The sequence below is a fragment of the Cloeon dipterum genome, chromosome 2 (assembly GCF_949628265.1).
Source record: "Cloeon dipterum chromosome 2, ieCloDipt1.1, whole genome shotgun sequence".
NCBI lineage: Eukaryota > Metazoa > Arthropoda > Insecta > Ephemeroptera > Baetidae > Cloeon > Cloeon dipterum.
Genome location: NC_088787.1, coordinates 18,652,587 through 18,670,590, shown reverse-complemented (window position 1 = coordinate 18,670,590; position 18,004 = coordinate 18,652,587). Strand labels below are relative to the sequence as shown.

Here is an 18,004-nt window from a genome sequence, read left to right as displayed (position 1 = left end):
AAACAGAATAATGTGCGCAAGCATCATTATTTTATCCGGAATGCTCGCGGAGAGCTGATGATCTTTGAAATTTGCCATTGGAAAAAATAGAGTAACCTCCTTAAGCGGCACGATCGTTGGTGGGAACTCACTTTTCCCTTCACATGGCTCGGCATTCTGCTTGATGGTAAACTTGCGCGCAATATTGTTTCCTTTGTTGTGCGTGGTGGATGGGCCTCGGCCTCTGCTGCTCCATAATCACTTCGCTCCAGCTGCAATCCATCTTGCAGCCGATCAGGTGTCGTAAGAAGGAAGATATGGTTATGCCACGATTTCAGTGTTGCGAATACACATATTTGGCGCGGGGCATTAGTACAATAAAACTGACTCACGGGAGTTTCTGATCCTAATTAGAGCAAAATTTTAGTGCAAAAAAAACCGCAATTCCATAAATTGGGAATCAATTTGTTTTATGAAATAATGGAAAATAAATGGCACAGGAAATTAAATCGAGGGACATTTTTAAATACTCCAATCTGCACATGGAGTTAAGAAAAATCTTTCTTGACCATTATTTTTCGTTTTAATTATGGATGTCGTTAAAATATTAATAATCTAAAATAGAAGTAAGCAGGAATTAAAACAAATGATTTTTAAATAATAATGAACTTCTCTGCAAATAAGTATGCGAATTTTAAAGCCATTTTTTCATTGGTTGGCAGAAAAATATTTGCAGCTTTAGTTTTCATTCAGCAGCAGGAAAATAATTTATCATTTTTTTTAAAGCAAATATGATTTAGTATATTTATCAATTCCAAAAAAGGCTCCATTGCTTGTTTATTGGTATTTTACAAACTAAAAAGGCTTAGTCATAACTGCAAAAAATAAACGCATATAAATATGTGCTTTTCTTAGTTCTCACACGTTGCTATTTTCCTTGCAACCTCTTGTTAGCTGAAAATGACGTAGGAGGAAAGAGATAAAATGACGCCTCGTTGTTATGGAACATGCCAAAAAGGCAAGAAGGACGAACGAGTGGAAATCCCGTAGCATATCCCTGCGATATTTGATTTTCCTTTTTCCCGTAAACTCAATAAACTTTTTTTATCTCTTTCACATGCACATTTTGAATTTTTGTGGAAATTTGGAGATAAAACGTAAAGATAATTTAATAAATATTAAATTAAGCAGCCTTTAACAAGGAAAAAACTCTAATCAATTACATTTTGTTTGTAGATTGAAAAATACAATCTTGATTTTTTCCACTTACCAGGGTTTGAGGGAAGTATTGCAGCAATTTAAATAAAGCCAAAACTTAAAAAGATGTAAGTGAAGTTTTTGCACCTCCATTTTGACAAATATGTATTTATTCAATTTAAAAAGAGTGTCTCCCAATTAAAATGTTTCCTTCTTCTTAATGAAGAAAACAGATTAAAATGGTGAAAATGTTTACTTTTGAAAGGATCGAGCGGATTTATATTTTAGAGATTTGATCTAACATCTATATATATCGATCTCTTGAGCGCAGCGCACTGACTCGATTGACTGAACAATGAAATTTGCGAAATTGGTTCCTGGTGTCGCAATGAAAACAAGAACTACAGATCTAGATGCAGAGGGAGATGCGTGCGTTATCAACACACAACGGGAGAAACTTTTCAGGGCATCATCGGCTGAGTGATTACGTCTGGGCCACGGAGACAAAACCTCGGCGGCGGCAGGAGAAGGATGCCCCTCCTGCCGGTGCCGTAGTCATCCAGCAGAGCTCGAAAACCAACTCTTTCAGTGTGTAGCTGGACTGAGAGCGAGCGCTACAAACACTCCGTCTGCCCAACTTAAGTGGTGAGTGAGTTCAACGACCGAAAAGCAGTTTTCCACGGTCAACACACAGATATACCCTTTAATTTATAGTCGTGACTAAAAGGAGACGCGTTTAATAGAGAGGTGACCTTTTTTAAAGCTGCTTCGCGAAAATCTGAAAAATGGTAGAATCGGCATGAATTTGCTTTTTGTAGATTCATCAGAAAACACATGAATAGTTTTGAGCGAAAATAAGGCTTAATTGAACTGCCTTTGTTATAAATATTATTTAATCTTTTAAAATGATAAATCCTCATCATGCTTACTTGCATGTTGAAATAAGTCTCCGCTCATTAGAATATTTTAAGCCTTTTCTAAATTAACCATGACTGGGAAATTTGCTCAATTGGCTTTTCTAAACGGCCTGCTGCATGAATATTTAAAAGGCGAGTGCTCCGTACACGTGCGTTACGCAATAAGAGACAAATAATCAGAGCAACAGACCGTGCTGGCATACAGATATATAGAGCACACACTTCTATGAGGCAATTCATTTTTGACTGGGACATTCAACGTTCAACGGAGATCGTGAAATGAAAGGTTCAAATTCTGCACTATATTCCAAAGGTCAACCAGTTTGGCATTTTGTTTAATAGCAGGGCAGCAACAGCATAGAGAGGATGTGAAAGTCATCAAGTCTGGTGCCAATCTGTTTTTTTTTTCAACAATAAACAATTAAGACATAATATGACCCCATAATTTCGGTTTGTTCCACCACTTCAGGATTTTAGTATTCATTGCGCCAGCTCTTGGTTGCATCATTGCCGCAAAACACGAGTGCAAAAACTTTTTAAGATATGAAACAGGTTCTAAATGTATGGAAATGCTGCTGAACTTGCTCCGGGTTAATCTCTGCCATTACGAATTTAGGCTGGTGTGGCGTTAGTGATTTTATCGCAAAGACATTCATTTTATTCAAACCGGATCAAACGCTATTTTCACAACGCGCGAATTTAATGCGGCAGTACATTTTATTGCAGGGCTCATTTGAAACATAGACAGTTGGTTTCTGGCAACAAAGCAGCAGGGTAAACGGATTCACTTTCGACTTTTGACGGTATTCGTTTTGCTAAACGATCACAGGCAAACCCGAGTGGTTAGGCGAGTGAAGCTGAAAGAGAAGCGTCGAATGCTTGACCAAGCGTGACTGAGAGCATTGACTTTATACCGCTGGTCAAGGTGTCTTCCAGCAGCTTAGTGATCTCGGAAAGATGAACAAAGTGAGCGCTGCTTTACCAGCTCGGATTATGATTGCCAAGCTCATCTGGCGGCTTCTCAATTTGCTTGTGCGTCTATCCAATTAAGGCGAAATTGTAATGACGTCTAAAGGCAGGGCCCTGATTATTTTCTTGGTGAGATTTTTTTTATAATTAGCGACACGTGCTCATAGTCAATTTCTATTATTGCCGCGGTAAACATAATTATGTTGTTAATGAATAAACTTTCAATGAAAGTGAAAGTATAAATGGATATTTTTGTGCATTTTTGGCATCAGTTAGTACACGTGAACTTTACTAATGGGCGATTAATTCCTGTGAGAGCTCAATTGATTTCCTCATACTAATGTATGAACTTCAAACATTCACTCATGAGCTCTTTAACGAGCTGCTCCCTTTCTACTTAGAGTGGCGTCCTTAAATCAAATCAAACACAGCTGCAGCTTTTTCCCGAATCCAAACACGCGATTTATTTTACACCGCTGCTGTTTTTCCGAGTAGCTCACGGAAATAAATCTTCTAAACAGAAACGGGCCTCTGGCAATTAAGCTAAATTTGCTCCAGTGTATATAATATAAATTACCATCACCTGCCTGATGCATGCGAGGAAGAAAAACACATTCATGCAATTTGCTCGGTGCTGCAGGGAATAAGTCGCGCGTCATCCGAGATGATTACCCATCTCACGTCTTTTTTCGCGGCGTTTACAGTTGTTTGTCGTTACTCATGCTGCTGCTGCTGCTGCTGCTGCAGCGTCTAGATCGTATTCATATTAGGCATCCTTGGCTTTGTGATGAGAGGCTAATAACTGTATCTGCCGCGCCGAGGGCAGATGATAATATGCATAATGTGGTGAATATATTCGCCGTGACTCGTCGCGAATAACCACAATGAAAGCGAATAGGTACCGTTGCGAATCGTCTCCATGGACCGACCTCGCTCGCAGGCAGATGCGCCGGTCAAATTGAACTGACAATTAACATTCGGCTGCGCTTTTCACACAAGGATGACTCTTCTTTAAACTGGAACTTTTTATAGCGCTTTTTTGTTGTTGTTCAATGAGCCACAATCGTGACAGCCACCAATACAAATCTGCTCATTGCCTCGGTCAGCGTGCCAAGTTTGCGTGATCGGCATTGAGCTTAATAAGTTTCTGCTGATTTTAATTAATTTTGTGAATTTAATTTTCACGTTTTGGCAGTGTGCTAGTATTTTAATAGCTATGCAGTGTCAAAATTTGAATAGCAATAAATTAAAAAAATTCATAGACCTGCAAAATAATTCTTTTGACAGCCGCTTATATGAAATAATATTGAACAGATGCACATGCTAATAACAAAATTAAGGTTTACATTACAAGGTTTGCAATGCGCAGAGGCATTTTTAAGATTTAATCAAGCCGCACTCATAGAAAGTGAAATACAATAATTTCTCAATTTATGCGATTACTATAATATTAATTACACCATTGAGCACGAAAGGATTTCCTCGGTTTATTGTAGGACAAGTGATAATAAAGACATAAACAATGAAATCCTACACAATATTAGCCAGCGCACAAAAGTTTTCCCATTCATTAAAAACCGCAGGCGCACATACACACGCTATGCAGGAAAAAAAGATTCGCTTCGTTTCGACACAAACCGCCGCGCGCTTTATGATAATGAGCAGGGAATGTGTACGCAATGGAGCGAAATAATTGAGAGCGTTTTCTTTGTTTGCGGAGAAGGTGGTTACAACATTTAATTGTGCAGCGCGGATGTTTTGACAAGCTGCAAAAATCAAACTTGTTATCAGCTAATTCATATTTCCTCAAGAGAGATGCATAATTATAATAATTATATATTATGACGTGAACTTCCCATCATCCTAAATATGCCAGGCGCCGTTCTAGATACATGCAGATTCACAAGGGTACTCGAGCTCGAAATGAATTGCAAATTCAATTCAGGACAAACATATCAAGAATTCATATTTCGCATTGTAATCCTTTCATTAAGGACAGCGAACCTGAATTATTCACGAGATAATAATGACACTTATTCTGTGCAACTGCAACTTGACACAAAAATAAAATTAGCCATAAATAATAAGGGTCAGGAGAAAATCTATTATTAAACGGCAACATGACCCTCTAGATTGAAATGCGCCCCATTAATTTTTTTCTACGCTAATAATAGAGCCAGAATTTATTTCCCAATCATAAATCGTTCTAATCGCCTATTATTCGTTTTTGGCATTAATATAAGCTCTTATTACGGAATATTTGGCGATCGTAGATTCTATAAACAGTTTGGTAAGGGCAAAAATAGATTTTCTTGTAATATGGGGGCATGCCCTATGTTAGACTTTTGTGTGCGAATGCTATGCGGTTTATTTCGCCACGGAGCAGAATTCGGGGGGCATTAAATAACTCGAGTGGTCGCTCGAGAAAGTTTGTTATACAAGCGAGATAACAACACAAATTACACACAGACGCAGTTCTATAGCGTGGGAGTATATATATAAATGAGAGAATGGGCTCAGGCTCAGAGCATTCAGCTGCAAAAAGCCCATCACATACTGGATGATAACTATCAGATCTGTTGTAAAAATGTAACCGAGTGTTTTCTGCTTTATAAAACTCGAGCAGATGAACTTTGCGAAGGTGAAAGTTGACATATTGTGCTCGCTCAAACTCGTGATCATTGATACGGACAGGGAAGGCAGGTCCGCAGTCATATTTTCGATTATTATCGAATGATATAGTATCACACAGGTGTTGCCCGGGTCTGCGCGAGTCGAGCGTCAATTTATTTGTGTCAGCAGCTGAATGTTGATTAATTAATCGTGTGCCCGTGGAAAGGCTATCATATAGCTCATAAGCTTTCAATTTCAAAACAAGTGGTTCAAAAGGAGACCACGCGTGCTGCAGAATGGCTTTTGTAATGCGAAAAAGGTGTTAAATTAAGGTGAATATGCGATTGCAAATGACGCGAAACGTCTTCCACATTTCGAATTTCTGCGTACACTTGTTGCAAAATAGGAGGGCTATTATTTTCTAATCTAGATGCAATGGAAACAATTTGGAGAGTAGGAGTCGAGCTGAATTTTCCTTCTTGAGAGTCGTGACTGCCGTTGGATTCGAAAGTGCCAAGAGGGTGTTGAGATGGTAATTGCAGAGTATAGCGTTTTGCTGATAAATAGTGAGCCGTGTGGCAAGAGCTTAATAGGAAAATCACGTCGAATCAAATTGTTTCTAAATCAAGGTGGCAGCCGCAGTGGCTCGTAAATATAAGTTGTACTTTGCTGCTGTGTTGCCGGAATAAAAAATCACTGTTTAATTGCATAATGGTTAGGAGCATCATTTTCATTAGAAAATATCCCGTTTAGGAAAATTGCAAGTTCCTGATCTTGCAACAACCCATATATGCACCCGGCGTGACCTGCGAAAAGACTGTGCAAACAAACAATGGAGAGAGAAAGAATGAGGCTCATATAATACCTATAAACAATGCCTGCTCACTTTATAAAACACGATGCTGCCTCCGCTTTACTTGACGTTTTAAGTGTGTAGCGGTGGTGTCACGTAAACTGGCGAGAAATAGTAGTTGCGCTGCCAGCAAAATTCCTACTTTAATAAGTGACAAGAATGATGCCTCTCAGTCACGAAACGATATAATTAAAACTGCGAGTGAGGCTTGTTCGCTCACAAAGAAAGTTAGAGCGCTAGCAAAATTAAAGTGTGGGCGCAGTAAAAGGCATCTTCTTGTGTCTAGCGTGCAAAACGCGTCTTACACAATGTTATCTTTTAATTAATCTAGTCACGATTCAAATATAGAGGAACTAAATTTCAATGGCATTTAAATTTTGATTTTGTTTTAGATGGACTGCAATTGCCCTGTCACTACGGTAGGGCCGAGCCTGGCCTCCGTATGCGGAGGGGCTCCGTTCATGCTCTTTATGGGCCTGCTTGAGGTGTTCATTCGCTCGCAATGCGACCTCGAGGATCCCTGCAGAAGACCTGGACCAACACCAGCTCAGCTTGGCGGCCGGCTGTTACTCGACCCACCTCATTACGACTTTATTGTGGTCGGCGGTGGCTCTGCTGGTGCTGTGGTCGCAGCTAGACTATCAGAAGTGGAAAATTGGAATGTGCTCCTTTTGGAAGCTGGCGGCAATGAACCCACTGGAGTCCAGGTAAAATAATAATAATAATAATTACATTCTAAAATATAATTTTAATAATTCAATTTCAATTAAATCAACGAATATGTATTTTTTCAGGTTCCTTCAATGTTCCTCAATTATTTGGGCAGCGATATTGACTGGAAATACCACACCGAACCGGAGGACAACGCCTGCCTGGGCGAGGAAGGTCGCAAGTGCTACTGGCCGCGAGGAAAAGTGCTTGGCGGAACGAGTGTAATCAACGGGATGATGTACATACGTGGCAGTCGCAAAGACTTTGACTCCTGGGCCGAAGCTGGCAATAACGGCTGGTCGTACAACGAGGTGCTGCCCTACTTCCTCAAGTCCGAAGACAATCAGCAAATGGACGAGATGGACCGTGGCTATCACGCCACTGGTGGCTACCTGACCGTCACCAGATTCCCTTACCATCCTCCACTGTCTTACGCCATTCTTGATGCTGGACGCGAGCTCGGCTACGACACGCGTGACGTCAACGGCGAGCGCCACACCGGCTTCATGATTGCCCAGACCACCTCTCGCAACGGCTCCCGTCTCAGCACGGCCAAGGCCTTCCTCAGGCCCGTCCTCAATGAGAGACCTAACCTTCACGTCCTCGTCAACTCAACCGCCACGAAGGTGCTGATCGACCCGTCCAACAAGCGCGCTTACGGCGTGGAATTCATCCGCGACAACGTCACGCACCGCGTGTACGCTCGCAAAGAGATCGTGGTGAGCGGAGGCGCCGTCAACTCTCCTCAGATTCTCCTGCTGTCGGGCGTCGGCCCAAAGGAAGACCTCCAACCCCTGGGAATCCCTGTCATCCACGACCTGCCCGGCGTCGGCCGAAACTTGCACAACCACGTTGCCTACTTTGTTGGATTCACCATGAACGACACAGACACCAGGCCTCTTAACTGGGCCACCGCGATGGAGTATCTTCTCTTCCGCGACGGTCTGATGGCCGGCACTGGCATCTCTGAGACGACGGCCCTGATAAACTCTAAGTACGCCGACCCTGCTGCCGACAACCCCGACATCCAGCTCTTCTTCGGCGGATACTTGGCCGACTGCGCCAAGAGCGGACAAGTGGGCGAAGTTGGAGGCGAAAACACCAACTCGTCGAGGCACATCGTCATATTCCCCGCCCTCCTGCATCCGAAATCTCGAGGTCAAATTAAGCTGAAGAGCTCCAATCCTCTGGAGCCACCCGCAATCTACGCCAGGTACCTCACCGAGCCTGAAGATCTCAAGCGACTAGTCGAAGGCGTCAAGTTTGCCGTGCGCTTGGGAGAAACGCAGGCGCTCAAACGTTACGGATTCAAAATCGACTCGACCAAAGTGAAGGGATGCGAGCAGTACACGTTCAACACGGACGCATACTGGGAGTGCGCCGTCCGCTTCAAGACTGGTCCCGAAAACCACCAAGCCGGCTCCTGCAAAATGGCCCCACCTTCCGACCCTGACGCAGTCGTTGACAGCGACTTGCGGGTATATGGAATTGCTGGATTGAGAGTGGCTGATGCGTCCATCATGCCCACTGTGACCAGCGGCAACACCAACGCCCCTGCCATAATGATTGCTGAGAAGGTGGCAGACTCCATCAAGGCAACGTGGTTATCCAGGAAGACCTACACCAAGAACGTCTGATGATTTGTGCCGAGTGCTAAGTGCACAAGACTTCTATCAAAGATAAGGTTACTTCTCAAAGTGTTACAAATAAAACAATTTCATTACTGAATATGATTAAATTTAGGCAGCAGAACAGCCATCTAATGACTTAAAAAGTTTCTAAGTTATCGTCTTTAACTTTTTGGATTTCATATTTTTTCTACTGCTCAGCCCTTCAACTAAATTCTTTCTGAGTCTACCGTTAATTCCCTTAATTATTGAAAGAGATAATTAAAGGTGAAGTTTTTCATTAAATCGATTAAATCAATAATTTTAGGTATTTATTTCGCACCTATATCTGTGACGAGCACATTTTTGGGCTCAAAAGTAGTGCACGCTCTCCATATAAAAATGTTTTTCAAATATCATCCCACGAGATTTTTGTTTTATGCAGTTACATGATAAATTGATATTTAAAAATGTCGTGCAGCTGGAACAAAGGAGCATTAACAGGCGGCGCGTTTAACCACCTGCAAGCGAGAAAGCTGTGTTTTGTTGTTGCGCTCTTTCTGAGTGTGTAGGAAATATTGGCTATATTATGCATCAACTACTTACTCGTTTAAACTGTTATGATTGATCATTTCCCCTTTACCTCTTCATGTTGTCTGTGTTTCTCACCAATATTAAAATAATTTAATTAATCAAAAAACTAGTGTTTTCAATGAGGTCTTAAAGAAACAACTTTGATTCGATTCTGCTAGACTTGAATATTTATTTTAATGCGAACTGGATTTCACACAATGCTGACTTTGATATATTACGGGAAGGTCGTCGCAACTGATTGGGCTGGATTTTGGAAATGACGGCGCTGAACTTCTTACTTGGAGCCTCCGATGCCGGGGACACCAGCGGGCATACCAGTGGGCATCTCGGGCATACCAGTGGGCATCTCGGGCATTCCTGAGGGCATGGCAGGGATGCTTCCAAGCATACCGAACATGCCACCGCTGCCGCCGGAGCTTCCCTCTTCGTTTTCGGCGCCGCCACCGCCGTTTCCTATTTGGATTTAAATTGTCATTTTAATTGCGAAATGTTCAAGTAATGTCCTACTCACCAGCTTGAGCCTGCTCCATAATACCCTGGATTTGGTTCATGAAAGCGCCCATGTTGGGAATGCTTCCGCCGCTGGAAGAGCCACCTTCGGCTGCTTCATCACGGTTGAACTAAAAATATTTGTTATAAAAATATGCTTTGATATTTTAAAATAAACGTTCTAACCTTGGCAGCGAATGCAATGTTAGCTAAAAATGTTAACAGAGGATTATTTCGAATTTCAATTAGAGTCCCTTTAAAAATTAACTTACCAAGGAAGCAGAGGGCAACGACAGCGACGAGCTTGTTCATTTTGAGTTTTGAGGTTGGAGTTCTAAAATTTTCAAATGCAAAGGTAATTAAGCGCAAAAAGCAATTGTTTGCACTTTGCTTACCTGTTTGTATGAGAAGACAAACTGAATTGTACTGTTCGATTGCAGGCCCACAGCTTTTATACCATTCATTCGTACATTTATCTACAAACGTTGCGTGTGAAGAGTGTCGCACTATCTGCTAGCGGTCTGTCGCATTTACTTATATTTTCCTCCAACACAGTTTATTTTCAAGCAAATTATCAATTTAGCTTTAACACCTTGTGGAAGTTCAGCAATGTGTTAGATATCGTTACGGAGCATTTTTACGTGCATGTGTTTTAAAAATAATTAATTGCTTTGCACGACAAACCCAGCCTGACAGTATCAATTGGAGTGTCGTAGATAACTCTGAACTAGAATGCCAACTTTCCTTGAAATGATATTAACTGCAGTTCTGACAGTGATTGAAGTGAAGGTGAATAAAGTTCGACTCAACTTAGCGGACATTCGACTATAACTGTCTATATAATTTTCGCACCTGTAGTTGACGAGTCGAGAATTTACGGCGCTAAATTGTGAGAACTGGAGAAAATATTTGCATAAATAGCACTAATAACAAACGATTTTCAGCGCCACACGCAGCACAATTCGCCTGGAGACAGATTTTTTGCGTTCCCACAGCGTTTCTAATGGTGAATGTTCCATATTTTCGCTTTCGCACCTCAAAAAATGCAAATCAAGCTATAAAAAAATGCCAATGCTGGGAGAATATCTATCTCTATTTCTTGACTCGCGCGTGAGTACAAAAATATCCGTTTGCTACTCTCGATTTTCTCCAGGCGAAAATCTCTAAACAATGATGACACGCTTTTAATTCTAAGCAAATTGCTGCGCATCTAATTACTTCATTTGCACGAGCACAATAAAATAAGTAAAAACAGCACCAATAACAGTGATGAACAATTCAAGGTTCAGGGTAAAAAGGGACCCTACTTTAGCGCAAAATTTTCTCTTGGCATCAGTAGCGATCAAATTGTAACAGGACGCGAAGTGCGGATCGCTCCATGGTCCTGTTGATAACGTATCAACTAACTTGTCGGCCTGAAATGTGATTTAATTTTTAGATTTGTTGGAGTAAATATTAAAATTCTGCGTTTTCTTACTGCGTCAGAAAGTTTTTGGCCGCTTCTACAATAGGCAAAAACCTGACTGGCGGAGATGATGCACGAGAGTGACATTCCGATTGTTATCAAGCCAGATGGATACTGTGGACAATAATTTAAAATTATTCAGTGCCACTGCTGCTTTTAAAACAACTAACTCTGGCTGCAAAGAAGGAAAATACAGTCATGGTTGCAATGGAGCAACCAAATAAAATTAATATTTGCAGTTGAAAAAGTTCATTTACTTGGTGGTGAAATCTGTGAGTGACACACAGGACACAATGAATTAGATTAAGACGTGAAATAATTTATTCTTACTTTTTGATTTGGTTGTAAAATGCGATCCAATTGGTCATAGATAAATCGAACGATCGCTTGTAAGCAAATATTTTTCTCACACTCCCAACTTGAATTTTTTTAAATGACTTTTGTAGGACTTCCAGCTGCTCAATGACAAAGACGTGACACGTGAAAACAATAAAATCTAAAGAAATGTTTTTCACGGGAAAAAGTACACTTAATATCGCGTTGACGAAGATTGCAACATACTGTGCTGGTCCCCATTTGTGTAACGTGAAAAGTTTCTCGTTATTAATATCATCTTCTGTTTTTGTTCTATTCCCTAAAGCATCAGTTGTACTGGAGTATGTCATTATCACTGTCATAAACCAAACCATAGTAAATGCATTTGTGATGAAACAAAACGCTACGTGCAATAGGAATGATTTTCGGATATTTTTTAAAAGATTTTCAGCGTTGCTTTGTTTAAATTCAGCACACAATAGTGAATTTCTTATAATGTCAATGGATTGGAATAATCGTGCCAAGTGATCCCTTCTCTGGATCAAACTGATGGACCTTGTTAGCGTCATTATATGCAAAGACAAAATCATTAATAGTTTACAAAACTCTTCAATATTGTAATTCGGCATCACTTCGACCTGCGAGTACAGAACAAATGCACAAATAAAAATAGTCATCGATATAACAAACGTCTCCCATGTAGTAGGATGTCTAAAATTGTCTGATTTGTTTCCCGGTATTCGCAATCCAAGAACGTGCGAAACAGTAAAGATAATTCTCAGGTCTGGGTGATACCGGATGCCTTCCGACATTTTTAGTGTTCTTCAGAATGTGCGGTTCAATAGGTTATTGGTTTCTCAATGATAACATGTATTTTGCACCCCATTTGTTAAACAAACAACCCATGACATTTGAGTTCCATCAATAAAAATTAATCAAAAAAATGGACAAAGAGCTATTGATGATATGTTGATCTATTTTTATTACATTCACGAATCACAAAATTTGTCAGGTGTTAATTTATTATATTTACGAATTCATTTGCAATAGTACAATAAAGTAAGTTAATATGGCACCAACCATGGAGACCAAGGATTCAAGGCTTAAAATAAAAAATGGTCCTCCTCGAGATACAAACGTCCTTTTTGCGTCGGCTGCAATAACACTTATGCTTGAGGGGTACAGAGGATCACTCCACGGACCAGTAGATATTGTACTGATTAGCGCATCCGCCTGAAAACAAATCGGTTATTTGCAATCAACATTCGTATTTTTTTCATTAGCTGTGTCAATCAAATTTTGGCCAGTGTAGCAGTAAATTACAACTTGTAAAAATTGGGTGAGTGATGAGAAAGATAATATGACTAAAGCCACTGGATACTGAAACATAATAATATGTTGCTATTATCAAAAGGTTGTTTCTTGAACGAAAAAACTTACTCTGACTGCGGCAAACACCATGAAACAAAGTAATATCAAACTGCCGCTTACTAACGTTATCTTTTGAAAGTCGAAAATTTCATTTGCTTGGTTGTGCAATCTGAAATTTTTAATAAAATTAATGTAGCACATTTTAGGTACATTATTGGGACGTCCATGTCCATATACGTTTTGATTTTGTTGAGCATTCGGATCCAATGTTCAAATTCGATGGATTTGGACAAATGAACAAACTTCATATTTTTAGGCCGGAAATTTTGCATGTTCATAAAGGTATTTTGCAGTTCCCTAAGCTCTTCGGTGATTATTTGATAAGACAAAAGCATGATACAATCAATTGCATAGTTTTGTAAATTTAAAGTAATTGAAAAAATTCCGTTTATTTTTAATGCAAATATTTCGAGTTGGTTTAACAATTGAATTTGGAAAAAAATATCATCTTGTATAACATCTACTGTTAAGTAAAATATACTTATTGTGATTAGGCCCACAAAAAACACGACGCATTGTAAAATGAACAGTTTCCTAACGTAACTTGTAGCGCGTTCAAGGATTCTTATCTTGTCAGCTTGAGCTTGAAACTCCAAGATCGAGTCAATATTTTCGAATGTTGCAACCAATTTATCCCTACGAGCAATGAGGTACACTGATTTTGTCAACGAAATTGTATAAAACATCAAGGTTACAAGAGGTTGCAGAAATTTTAAAATTAGTGGTCGTCGACCAGGATTATTTATATGAATTGCAATAATCGAAATACAACAACTAATGGCTATTGAATGATAGAAGAATTCCCATTTGGTGAAACCTCTGAGTCTGAGCTTTTCTTTTGGCATTTTGTCTAATGGAACCCAAAAGCCCATAAACCATGCTGTACGGAAAATAATTTTTGTATGCTGGTTTTTTCGCAAATAAACGTGCATCGCTGCTTCTGGAAACTGCAGTGAGAAAGACTTCTTGAACGCGACAAACTAATGTGGTTTTATAAAGGAAATCAATTTATATTTCCCCCACAACAGTCAATTCAATTGCTTTAAATGACTTGCTTTTTTATTTGTCAAAATCAATATATTTGTTTGTTCAGTTATATTGAGTGAGGATTACGTTTAACTGATAAACTATATTAGAATTTCAACAAACTATAAAATGGCGATATAAATAAGTTTTGTCTTACTCTTTAATTGAACCAGAAACTGCAAAATATATTAAAACAGCTACAATGAAAGATGCGAAGAGCTCCAAATTCAAATTGATAAACGGTTCACCCGAGGATGGAAAAAAGTGAGATATACTCATTTCTATAAATAAATTAAAGCTTCTTTTACAATTTGGCCACCTCCGCAGCACAAAAACACCTGCACCAAATGGATCAAAGCTACCATCACAAATAAAGAGCCCAGTGCCAACGAAAAAACAATGTAAAGAAATTCCAAATTTTTGAAGAAAAAATCAACCAGTTTTTATATTCAAACCCAGTGACAATATGAAGAATCAATTGTCTGCTTACTTCAGTAAGCGCATAAGCAAATAAATAAATCGCGATGACAAGCAGAATATTTTATTAGCATAGACCAGATAATATCAACGAGAAGTGTCTGGTGCCTGGTGAACTGCTGGGAATAAGCCACACGATTTCGTCCATCGTCTCATGAAGCGTCAAATGTTTTTCCCTCCAAACGGTTCTTGGCCAGCTCCAAGAAATACATTTAACAGACAAAGATCGACGCGCTGAGTTCGGAAACTTAGCGGAAATCCCTTACTGCGGAGAGAAGGACGTTCATGGCGCAGAAAAAAGAGCGAGAACGTTGCAAACGAACGAGAAAGCTACCCAAAGAGTAGGCTGCTTGGCATTTTCCGCTTCCAAAACATTTTCCGGTGCCCACAGACTGGTCAGGTGGCACCAGCGGAAGATATAAAAGCGAGATGTGGGCATTGTTCCAAGTGAATGAATTTCCCCAATCGCTCTTTCATATCACTCCAGCCAAAGAAAAAACTTGAATGAGTAATTCAAGTAAGCATTGTTCAAGGAAGTCGGTAGTTAATTATTGATGCAAATTTATTAAATGCAGCTTTATCAAATAAATTGAATCAGACAACAATAAAAATAACTTTTAACATTGGCTTTTCCCACAAGTGAACAACAAATTCTTTCTTAATACAACTCATTAATTTTGGAATAAAATACTTGTTTCATGGTCTATTTTGATCAAATTCCACAAATAATTATTAATCTCTCATTTGAACAAGCACAACGTAATAAGTGAAAACCGCGCCCATCATTGAGGCGAAAAACTCGAGGTTTAAGTTGAAAAAGGGTCCGCCGCGCACCGTAAAACTTCTCTGCAAGTCAACTGCAATCAGATGCAAACTGTCGGCCAGCGCATGATCTTGCCAAGGGCCGGTGCAGACAGTGTCAGTTACCCTATCAGCCTAATAATTGGAAGTCAATTGATATTATTTATAAATTTATTTTTCTCGCTTCTTACAGCATCCTTGACGTTCTGCCCACTTTTGCAGCACGAAAAAACCTGCATGATTAGTATAACGCCGTTCATCAAGTAAGTTATGATGAGAAGCATGGTCGGTTGCTGCAATGAAATTATCATTAAGCTTTATTAATAGAGGGAATTATGTAATTAACCTTGGACGCAGTAAAAGAGACAAAGCAAAGTGTCGTCATTGCACACGCAACTAGAACAACACAGTAAAATCCGAAAAAGTTGTTAGCATCTTGATGTAACCTGTTGCAAAATATTCAAATGAAAAGTGTACATTTTTATTTTTTCGATTTTTTCGAACCTTTTTATTTTGTTGAAAATCACGACCCAGTCATCAAAGCTAGTGCCATTTTGTTTAATTGTAAAAAATAGTTGCGATTTTATATGCATAAATTTCGTATTTTCTGCAGGAGGATGGCAGAAGAGTCGATTTAATAAATTAAGTTGCTGCACCACAAAATAGTGACACAAAATCATCAGACTGTCCATTAAAAAGTTTCGAAGTTGAACGAAATAATTCATAGTAAAGTGCATTACGTAGAGAGCCATAATGATAGACTGCTTAACGGTGTAAAAAACGTCTGTTCCGAATTTGCTCTTGTCTGGGAGAAAATAATCAGTCCAAGACTGTTTATATTTTATTCCTACTTTCAAAAAGGATAGGCTGGTAAATGCTGCTAGCATACAAGTAACGAAAACCATGCCGATCCAAATGAGGTATAGCGTCGTTTTTCGGACATTTGCGCAGATGAAATTCACAACCAACTTCTGGTGCTGGGTGAAGGCTGGGAAGTTAGCAATTTCATCCATCGATTTCAGTAGACTAAGGAGAGCTTTTTTTCGGAACCAAAGGTAAACAGTTTTTACCAGGACGAGAAAATATGTGGTAAACACGACGATTGCCGGACTGTAGTTAACCACTTTGCTGTAATCATTGACGGCGGAGAGCAGTTGCTGAACGCTGAAGCAGACTGAGGTCAGCGTAATGGCAAACGAGAAAACTTCCACAAGAGTCGAATATTTGTGGCTTTCGTATTGAGATATGTTCTCCGGGATCCATAGCCCAGTATATCGGAGCCAACGGAAAATGAAAGCAGTCAAAATATTCGACCTGACGCTGATGGCAGTCATTTTGCGATTGAAAAATATATCATCCAACTGAGACATGGAGCTATGACCGTTTGATCAATAATAAAGGCTATTGTGTTCGGTTCTGACAGCAAGACGATTATCATTTCTCTTGTTGCAATTTATTAAGAGTGAGTGCAAAACAGGTGTGAAATTGAATTGCCAGACGATTCACGCAATGGCATTGAAATTGTTGACCGACCGGGAAATGACTATTATTAAACGCATTATGCCTTATAGTGAGTGACAGTAAAATTTAATTGTTGTACATTCAGAGGAAAATAATACAGTGCACCTGTCCATGAGATAAAAGGTGGCAAAGAACTGTCCGTTGCATTTCGCAGGTTGACGTACTCTGCTCGGCAAAGATAAATATGCAAAAAAACCTTCCTGTTTGCCGACAATAAATAAGCTTGCAAACTGCTTTGCACGTCAGTCGCATCGCTAAATTTTTAAAAGGATTAAGTGCTAGAGCGAAAATGAGGTCTCAAGGGCTCTCGATCATTGCTGTCCTTTGTGAGTTTGCATTTAAAAAAATATTTTTAATTGCTGTAGTTGCTGCAATTTCAGTGGTCGTTTTGGCCGTTTCCGCCGAGGCTTTGCCATTTTTGCCAATTATTGCTAGAGAGTTAGCAAAACGGGTGAGTTTTCAATTAATTTGTATTATTCTTTACTTTTGTCATTAACAATGTTAAAAAACGATTTCTTCTTGTCTTAAAAAGCTGACTACAATAGCAAAGTTTTTTAAATCAACTCTTTGCAAGAATTAATAATATATTTTGCAACCTTTTTGTATATTTGTTCAACACAATTAAAAATCGATCTAAATTGTTATTTTTACTGAATGAATAGGGTGTTTTAAAAATATTTTTGTGGTTTAAATTTAAGGAAGCTCCTAACCACCAAGCGGCTGAAGCGCCTGCCGGTTTTTCGGACGCGAAAAAGCAGGCGGACGACCCTCGTGCGGACGGAGGCGGTTTGGTGCCCGGACTGCCGTCCATGCCCGGCTTGGGGGGCGGCAGTGAGAGCGGCGGCTCCGGAGGCGGCATGATGTTCAACCAGCCAATGGCAATGATGGGTGGGTTCACGATGCTGATGATGCCGGCGCAGGACGCGATGGCCATGGCTCAAAGCTTCCAGCAGTTCGCGTCCAGTATGCCTCAGATGCCAAACCTCATGGGATAGAAAACTTCTGCTTAAATTTGTATATAATTTTTAAATAAAATGTT

At 39.8% G+C, this 18,004-nt stretch overlaps 3 protein-coding genes across 3 annotated transcripts; 2 read left to right on the top strand and 1 right to left on the bottom strand.

The window, feature by feature from the left end:
- The first annotated feature begins 1,661 nt into the window (after positions 1 to 1,661).
- Gld (Glucose dehydrogenase) lies at positions 1,662 to 9,546 on the top strand. Its single transcript, XM_065481770.1, has 3 exons — positions 1,662 to 1,821; positions 6,921 to 7,235; positions 7,323 to 9,546. Exons 2-3 carry the CDS (start codon positions 6,921 to 6,923, stop codon positions 8,874 to 8,876), a joined length of 1,869 nt encoding a protein of 622 aa, XP_065337842.1. The 5' UTR covers positions 1,662 to 1,821; the 3' UTR covers positions 8,877 to 9,546.
- Positions 9,547 to 9,641: 95 nt separating this feature from the next.
- LOC135938188 (58 kDa phosphoprotein-like) lies at positions 9,642 to 10,480 on the bottom strand. Its single transcript, XM_065481771.1, has 5 exons — positions 10,325 to 10,480; positions 10,202 to 10,263; positions 10,116 to 10,138; positions 9,952 to 10,060; positions 9,642 to 9,893 (listed from the first exon to the last, which is right to left on the bottom strand). Exons 2-5 carry the CDS (start codon positions 10,239 to 10,241, stop codon positions 9,715 to 9,717), a joined length of 351 nt encoding a protein of 116 aa, XP_065337843.1. The 5' UTR covers positions 10,242 to 10,263; positions 10,325 to 10,480; the 3' UTR covers positions 9,642 to 9,714.
- A 6,670-nt stretch (positions 10,481 to 17,150) lies between these two features.
- Positions 17,151 to 17,988, top strand: LOC135936360 (uncharacterized). The gene is made up of 3 exons (XM_065479142.1): positions 17,151 to 17,291; positions 17,346 to 17,416; positions 17,664 to 17,988. The coding sequence occupies exons 1-3, from the start codon at positions 17,255 to 17,257 to the stop codon at positions 17,958 to 17,960; spliced, it is 405 nt and encodes a 134-aa protein (XP_065335214.1). The 5' UTR covers positions 17,151 to 17,254; the 3' UTR covers positions 17,961 to 17,988.
- Positions 17,989 to 18,004: the final 16 nt, after the last annotated feature.

What these genes read in the sequence shown, in the direction of transcription:
- Gld (XM_065481770.1), top strand. Translation starts at nt 6,921, where the DNA reads ATGGACTGCAATTGCCCTGTCACTACGGTAGGGCCGAGCCTGGCCTCC. An exon ending in ATGAACCCACTGGAGTCCAG is followed by an intron (nt 7,236 to 7,322) that starts GTAAAATAATAA and finishes GTATTTTTTCAG; the next exon opens with GTTCCTTCAATGTTCCTCAA.
- LOC135938188 (XM_065481771.1), bottom strand. Translation starts at nt 10,241, where the DNA reads ATGAACAAGCTCGTCGCTGTCGTTGCCCTCTGCTTCCTTG. An exon ending in ACATTGCATTCGCTGCCAAG is followed by an intron (nt 10,061 to 10,115) that starts GTTAGAACGTTT and finishes AAATATTTTTAG; the next exon opens with TTCAACCGTGATGAAGCAGC. An exon ending in TATGGAGCAGGCTCAAGCTG is followed by an intron (nt 9,894 to 9,951) that starts GTGAGTAGGACA and finishes AAATCCAAATAG; the next exon opens with GAAACGGCGGTGGCGGCGCC.
- LOC135936360 (XM_065479142.1), top strand. Translation starts at nt 17,255, where the DNA reads ATGAGGTCTCAAGGGCTCTCGATCATTGCTGTCCTTT. An exon ending in CTCGATCATTGCTGTCCTTT is followed by an intron (nt 17,292 to 17,345) that starts GTGAGTTTGCAT and finishes CTGCAATTTCAG; the next exon opens with TGGTCGTTTTGGCCGTTTCC. An exon ending in CTAGAGAGTTAGCAAAACGG is followed by an intron (nt 17,417 to 17,663) that starts GTGAGTTTTCAA and finishes TTTAAATTTAAG; the next exon opens with GAAGCTCCTAACCACCAAGC.